Source organism: Haplochromis burtoni, unplaced genomic scaffold (assembly GCF_018398535.1).
Source record: "Haplochromis burtoni strain Fernald_Lab_line unplaced genomic scaffold, NCSU_Asbu1 Contig_269, whole genome shotgun sequence".
NCBI lineage: Eukaryota > Metazoa > Chordata > Actinopteri > Cichliformes > Cichlidae > Haplochromis > Haplochromis burtoni.
In genome coordinates, this window is record NW_024582630.1 from 448737 (window position 1) to 457285 (window position 8549).

At 37.8% G+C, this 8549-nt stretch overlaps 1 protein-coding gene across 1 annotated transcript in view; it reads right to left on the reverse strand.

Annotated features, from left to right (window-relative positions):
* hoga1 (4-hydroxy-2-oxoglutarate aldolase 1) overlaps positions 1 to 8549 on the reverse strand; it is a gene marked incomplete in the record, with an annotated part of 36766 nt that overhangs the window by 20184 nt on the left and 8033 nt on the right. Inside the window, 1 exon segment of the mRNA XM_005939961.3 lies at positions 1826 to 1922. Within this exon segment, the coding sequence (XP_005940023.2) occupies positions 1826 to 1922 (97 nt within the window).

Below are 8549 nucleotides of genomic sequence, written 5' to 3' on the forward strand. Positions count from 1 at the left end.
CTTTCACGTGGAATTCCAATAAAATTGATTCATGTTTGTGGCTGTAATGTGAAAAAATGTGGGAAAATTCAAGGGGAGCGAATACTTTTGCAAGCCACGTATAATGAATCATGCAGCCTTTCTCCCCTGCCTGTCAGATGTGTTGCATCCAGATGCTCTAAGAGACCTAGCTTCGCCTCTCATTCCTCTCCCTTTCCTTTGTGCGATAGCCTCCTTTTCTCTGTGGGCTTGAGTGGTTGTGTATTTGTGTTTGCCCGTCCTCTTTCCAGGTCTGTGGTAGTAAGGAGCTTGTGTGCCTCAGACCTGCTTATCAGGAAGTTGCTCCAGATATGGCATCTCATCTTATTTTTGTGATTTGCCGTAATCATTATTGACCACTTATTTATGGTCCTTTACAACAGTTTTAAACATCTTCCTGTGTTGTAATCGACACAAACTATTCAAATTCTGTGTGGCTGTGCAGCTGTATGCTGAGGGAGGGCAGAAAAATGCAGCTGTACTAGCTGGAAAGTAGAATAAATCAATTAGAAATCAATAACAAGTGTTAAATAAGGACAAATAACAAGGACATCCCATTTTAAGCCATTACTGTGTGATTTAGGAATTTATTGTATGAGCATGTTTAGGACGTATGGCGTCGGCACTGTAATTCCAGGACAATCAGGGAGACAGGGCGAGCTCCCTTTGATCTGTCTTGAATTTGAGCAGCATATTTCTAAAAAGCAGGAATGAGTGGAAGGACCTCTGAGAATCCATACATCAGTCATTAATCTGATGATGCAGTAGACTTCATGCTCTCATCTGTAGCGGGTGAGTGTGCACCTCAAAGACACTTGTACAGCATGCTGCTGATAGCCCTCTCTCCCGCTCACTCTGCAAGGCATCCAGTACCTACCTGCCTCTCTGCACAATATGTTAGACAAGTCCCTGGAGTAATGCATGGTCAAAGGGAAGATGGATGCGAGAGACAAAATGAAAAATAGCTACTGCTAAATACTGAAGTACTAGCTAAAATATGCACAAGTGATTTTGTATTGTTGCAGCTTCTGTGTATTTTCAGTGTCTGTTTGTGTTGGCTCATTCTTATTAAAAAGGATAGGTTAACTGTTTTGTATTTGTCTCCCGTTGTATTAGTGTGTGGTCTAATTGCTGCACAATTTCCCTTGTGGGATTAATAAAGTTCTATCTATCGGTGTTTTTGAGGTTATGCCTCTACAAACCTAGAAAACTCTGACTGAGACAGGTTTATATGTCTCTCACAAATATAAATTACTTTCTTCCCTGAAAAACACAATGGGCAAATTTCATCCACAGAAGAGTCACGATGTCGTAGAGAAGATAATTCTGGTTTTAAAAAAAACATGAAATGTGTTAAAAACACATAAAACGATGAGAAATGTTCTTTTTCGCACATCTCTTCAATCATTTTTAATTCATTTTCTAAAAATCTTTCCTACCACTTTCTTAACACATGCTACCATCCTATGTAACACAATATTATTTCATATGCTGTAACAAAATCTCAGAAATGGATACTTTTACCGACATACCAATAATCTGATATAGCAACAGTCCTAAAAAGAAAAAAACACATATAGAGTAAGTGTAAGTGGCCTGAGATGTAGTCAAATCCTGCCAGAAAGCAGAGATGATCTTTTATCAGAAACAAATATTCATAAATGATTATTATTATTAGTGTTTTTACACTTGTTCTTGTGGAAAAAGGAACCTAAAATCCACTTTTTTCCTATATTTTCACTTTAACAAGTAAATGGTGCCAGTGCATCTCTGTGAGGAACAGCAGTCCTTGTATTAGATTTCTTACCCACACAATAGGCTGCCATTAAAAACCCAGCCGAGCCCGCTAAAACCTGGAAATCCTGCGCCTTGGTTTTATGGACAATCAGGCCGATCCTTGTGATCTGCAGAACAAGTAAAAAATAAATAAACAGAAGGGGAAGAGGAAGTAAAAATCAGAATGGTTTCATTGTTATCACTCCTCTTTTTGCATCAGGACTAATATCGGTTATAGTTTCTTAATCCCAGGGGAGGCTGTCACAAGAGACGACAAACCCAACATCTCACAGGGGTAAACAAATCGCTTGAATTGAGAGAAGCACAGTCTCTACACATGGTCGAGGTTTTTAGAGGAGGGGATCGCTGAAGATCCAAAACAGAAGGGGGAGGAGAAGGAGAGAGAGGGAAACAGACAAGTCCCAAGTGAGAATTAAAAAAGAGGAATGAACTTCAAAAGATGGGAAGCAGAAGGAGGCGGAGGATGGGAGAAGCTCATGAATAACTGATGAGCTCCCCATTTTGTTTCGCCTCTTTTAATTCTCTTTTGTCAATCCAGATATGAAGTGCAGAATCCAAATAACCTGAAGTGTTCAAAGGGAGCATTAGACAACTCTGTGGTTGCTCTGTGCATGAAGCTGAACGCTCCACAGGGAAAACCCACACCCTCCATCCGTGTTACCAAGGAGCTTCTATTTTTAACCAGAGACTGCCAATCAGTTTCCCCATATTATTAATTTCAAACAAGAGGACTGCAGTTGATCAGTCAGTCAGGCAGGCTGCAGGAGCCCCTGCTGGCCTCCTGAAGGCTCGGGCACTCTGGCTATTTAGAGGCAGGTCCTCAATGGAAAAGCAAAATTGCTGCAAGGCTGCAGTCTGCCCTAAAACACAGTCATTTTCTTTTCTTTTCTTTTAACCCTTCTTATTATTGTCATTAGCCTATGATCTAACACGAGGGCATGGGGAGATTTAACCCTCTGCAGTATGAGCTGTACAGGTGGCTGGTCTGCTGGAGCTTTTGTTAAAGGTTCAGGTCTTACCTTATTAATGTCAGAAATCTCTATGCCTGTCACTTTGTTTGTTTTCCCCTAGCTTAACAACTGCTCATTGTTTATTCAGCTCATTTTGCTGGGGAACTTATTAAATGTGGTGCAGAGCTCAATGTTGTTTGGGTTCATATCCATGAATCTGATTTAAAATGACAAAAAAGTCTCTTTAATATAGTCAAAATAGTCATGCTTTTTCTATATTTTATTTGATAGAAATATCAACATGTAGAGATTTTCTGAGGAAAAAAACAAAAAAAAACAAAACTGTGTTCACAAGCTATTAGTCATCCCGACAGCATAGATGGCTTCTTTTAGCTGTTCAAAAGGGCAAATACTTTCACTTGCAAAATGTTTGAGAGTTTTCATGCACACACTGCTTTCTTCAATGTTTCAATCTGCTTTGAATCTGGGCTTCGAATCAGCCATTCCATAACCCTCAATTTACTTGCTTTGAGCCATTCCTTGGTGGTGTTTCTATTGTGCTCAGGATCGTTATGTGGTTGAAAGAGTGACTTCTGGTTCGACTTCAACTTTCACACAGATAACTTCACATTTTAGTAAGTGTCTTTGACAGAATGCATAATATATGCTTAAATCAGTGGCTACAAGCTGGCATGAGTTTCTTCTCATCCTCATAAAATCTGTTCCTGTCGATTAAACAGTTCTATCTTTAACAGTCCATTCAAAGCATATTGCTTGAAAAAGCCTCAGACTAGCAGAGCTTTGCTCTGATGTTCTTTTTGGATAGCAAAGACTTTTTCTGGTATGCTTCACACGCAGGTCAAACTTGTGCAGTCTCTTTCTGATTGCAGATATATGAACTTTGACATCTCTTCCAGTCGTTGCCTGCAGACGCCGTAACACAATTTGAAGGTTTCTGGAGATTTTTTATTTTTGCATCAAACACTCTACTCTTGGGCTGACTTTGCCGCTAATTTCATCTGAAAATTATGTCAATTGTAGATAATTTTATGCTTTATTTCAGATCATTCAGAAATCTTTTAAACCTGGGTCAGACTAAAAAATATCCATAGCCTTTTATTCTGAGGGCCTTCGAGCTCTCATAAGATCTGAACATGATGACAGAACAGCTTTCAAATAACAAAGTCAAGATCATACATGTCAGATCTTTGAATGAAGCAGCTCACCCCATACCCTGTGCCGATTAACACTTGGCTCTTAATCTCGTACCTGTGATTCTCACTGAATGGATTTACAGGGGTTATAAAAGCGCCCTTACTTTTTCTGTTTTTTTATCAACATGGAAATGACTATGAAATATGAGGTCATATATTGTATATCAGCTTTATATGAAGACATTTTTTTTTAAACACAATCAAATATGTTCTTGGTCAGTTATGTAAAAAAATCAAATAAACTAATGTACTAGGATGTACTTATGTACTTTATGTATAAAAATGTTTTCAATTTATTTTGATATATATATATATATTGCAAACATTGGACTACTTTACAGCTCATTTTATAGCATTTTTTGATTTAACCTTTTATTATGAAATTAATTGTGTTTCTTCTTTATAATGGGTGTAAAAAACTATATATAGATATAGCCTATATATATGTGTAGTTTTAATGTCAGAGAGCCTGACTGATATCTTTGATTACCTGGCATGGCAGATGCAAAAAGCCGCTTTATCAGAGGAAAGAGAAAAAGAAAGAAAATAGAGTAATAGGAGTTAGGACAGATCAAGGGTTAATCTGGTACAAGTACATACTCCAGCGGTGTCAAACTCAAATACACAGTGGGCCAAAATTCAAAACTGGAACAAAGTCGCGGGCTAACGTTAATATTTATTGAAATATATTTATTTCTCTAGATATAAGAATGAATCTTTTCTTATGGACTCAAACATGTTTTGCTGAAAAACTGAATATGGAACAAGCAAAGCTTAATACTAAAAAATATATATATTAGCTGTATAATACCAGTAGGCCAGCTCTGATAGTAATTTGGTATGGCTTCGCGGACCAAATGTAATTAAGCTGCGGGCCAGAGTTTGACACCTATGACATACTCAGTGAAGAGATCTTTAGGCTTAAAGGGGCTTCAAAACAGAAAGCTAGCTTTATGTTTACTCCATCAGTAAGACTTGTCTGCTTGTTAACCAACTTAGCATCATCATACAGCCACAGCATATCACAGGAATACATCTCTGAGGTTCTTTCAATTTTGCATTGGTTTATAAAATAGAAATTCAATTCAATTCTATCTTCTTTTTTTTTATACAGCACCAAATCACAACAACAGTCACCTCAAGGCACTTTATATCGTAAGGTAGACCCTACAATAATACATACAGGGAGAAACCCAACAATCAAATGACCCCCTATGAGCAAGCACTTTGGCGACAGTGGGAAGGAAAAACTCCCTTTTAACAGGAAGCCATGTTGCTAACCATTGATAGGTACTTGTCAAAGCCTGAAAATAATTTGTGGTCTAACAAAATAAAGAAGAAACAGCCACAATCAAATACTGATGTCTAAATTTTGTTTCCAAAAGAAAAAGAAGAGTATAAAAGTTAAGCACACCAAGTGATGCACCCATGTGCAGCAAGAAGGATGTAGAATGAATAGAAAATACTGAAAATACTCATGTAATCGGAGAACACAATCATGGATACAGTAGAACCCCGACTTACGAAATTAATTTGTAAGTTGAAAATTTTCGTAAGCTGAAGCACCCATCGTGCCTTTTGAGTGAACGATAGGCTATAGGCTAATTTCTAACTGCAACAACAATACGTCGTTCAAGTGGAACAGCGAAGCGCAAGTACGAAAGCCAAGGGGGTTGTCACATGATTCGGAAGGCATTGTGGGCATTGTAGGCATTCTGGGCTCAGCCAATCAGAGCCAGCGGATTTTGTTACACGGGCATTTTGCCGTAACACGGGCAGAAATATTGCCGTTAAGTCCCTTCGTAACTTGAATTTTTCGTTAAATGGGGTTCCACTGTACTTCTTTCAAACCCCATCTTTGTAAAATAAGGACTGTAAGAACGTAATATGAAAGATTAAGGCATCGAAAGATTGAATTTTAATAATACCTATAGGTGGTAAACATAGCTATGTGTTCTGTGTCCATCGTTACAACGTAGATTTGCCACTAAAGCACAATTCATGTCAAGTTGAAGTTATCGCTTATCTGCGTCAGTTATATACATTTAAACAAAGAAGAGCTTTTTTAAAAATTTACATTTTTACTCTTTTTTTCTTTCTTTAACGGTATCAGATTTATCTCAAGCTAAGAAGCTACTTCCTATCCCGAAGTGCACCCCCTTTGATTTATCAGCAATCACATGGTCACAAGGACTCAAGCAACTTTGATTGAATTTTAATGTAGAAACTTTGTGACTATCATCAGCTTTAAAGTTAAAGCTGTTGACGGTTCTATCTTAAATGTATTAAAAAAACCATTAAACCCTCATCACATCCAGTTGTTACTTTTCTGACAGTACATAGTTTGAATTTCAGTGACAGCATGGCAAGATTCCATTTCAATCCATTAAACATTTTTATAACTACAGATGAAAAGATTTGTTACGTCTCATTATGTCTTATTTGAGTGTCCATGGCTTCTTAAGACGTGACTTTAATTGCCTCCAACTCTCTCTTACTGGGATAAATAATAATATTGTTGTTTTAATTACTCCACTTAGAGGAGATAATTGTTTGGACTGCGCAGACAGGTTTGTCGTGCCAAGATAGCAATGACATCATACTGCTCAGTAGATTCACACATTTTGCGTGCGCAGGAGACACACAGACTCTTAGTAAAACACCCACTGTGTAGGCAGAAGGAATCAGATTAAAGAAGATGAAGTAAGATGAAATGAAACCTTAATAATGCCAGAGAGGGGATATGTGAAAGCAGTAAATAACTTAAGTACATGACAAGAATAACAGAAACTCTTCGAAAGAGTCGAGTGCCTTTTCAAACATTTAAATCAGATTTCAGATTGGCAATCAGGAAAGACTGTGAAATGTCTTAAGCAGGATTGAAATGGGCATCTGTGACTGAACAAACAAGCTACTAAACTACTAGATGTACTCAAACCTCGGGTTTTACCTTCAACATATTCTATTTATTTTGTTCCATCCTTCTCAGATCTGCTGTCAGTCATCAGCATCACTACATCTGCTTGAAAATGCAATTGCTGCAATCAAGCTGCTTCTAAAATAGAACTCAAAGAAAGTAATTAAAGAGCAATGATTTTATTCACTAATGACATCTCCAGGCCAAGTCTAAGAGCGCCTTTGAAGTAATACTTCACTCTAAAGGTTTATTTGTGTTACGAAACACTTACTGCCAGTATGTTTATGTAGAAATCTTGGATACTTGTGCTTCATTTACTTAGTTTACATAGTTTCGAGTTTCTGCTACTTACACTAGCATACACTATTGTTATAACAAATATACAGGACTGCTTTCTTTCATTTGTGCAATATCTCTGAAATTCTGTCTATCCTGTCTCAGAGTGACACTGAAAAACTAGTTCATGCATTTATTACTTCTCAATCCTCATGTGAATGCAGTGTTAAAATCCTGCTTTTTCCAACTGAGGCAACTGTCAAAGGTCAAGTCTCTTCTAGCCAAACTCAACCTTGAAACATTAATACATGAGTTTATAGCTTCTCGTCTCGATTACTATCATGCACCTTTCATCGTAATCAGCTGGTGCAAAAAACATCACTGCTAATTTTTTTATCTGGCACAAGCAAGTGAGAGCACATCACTCCAATTTTAGCGTCCCTTCACTAGATTCCAATTCGTTTATGAATTCATTTTAAAATCCTTTTATTTGTCTTTAAGTCTCTTAATGGTTGTGCCCCATTAGATCTGTCCGAGCTGGAGCACCTTTACGTCCCGCCTCGTTCTCTCAGGTCAGCAGACCAGATGCTTTTGCTTATTCCAAAGACGGAACGTAAACTCAGAGGTGACAGGGTTTTTGCAGTTGTGGCTCCAAAATTGTGGAATGATTTTCCACTGCATGTGAAGCATGCTCCTTCGCTCACCGTTTTTGAAATCTCATTTAAATACACACTTTTACTCCCTGGCCTTCGACCCAGTGTGAGATGTCTATGTTACATTTATGTACTTGTTTCTTGTTTAACTTCAACAGCTCTTTTGTTTTTCTACATCTTTTACCTTCTGTCATGTGTTTGTCTTTTATATTTTGTGTTATTGTACAGCACATTGGTCAGCCCTGTTATTGTTTTAAAAGTGCCTTATAAATAAAGTGCTATGGAATGGTACTGAACTGTACCCTGAACCACTCTGTAGTTATCCTGCTATAGGCTCAGACTACTGGGATTATGCCCTGAGCACCTCTCCTCCCCTCTCCTCTATTTACTCCCCATGTGTAAATGTACCACTACTGCATGCCATCAACTTATGTGTACTTTCTCCTCTAGTTTGCACCATTTGCAGAGTTAATTGTTTTTGTGAAGTGGTGCTATAGAAATAAAAGGGATCTAACTGAACAATTTCTGTTATATTTCAAAGCAAAATATTGTATATTTCACTCAGCTACATGATGTATGTGTTTTGCTGAGATGAGTGCATTCCTGTTAATCTTGTTTATACCCACGAGGACAGTGTCACACACACACACACACACACACACACACACACACACACACACACACACACACACACACACACACACACACACACACACACACACAC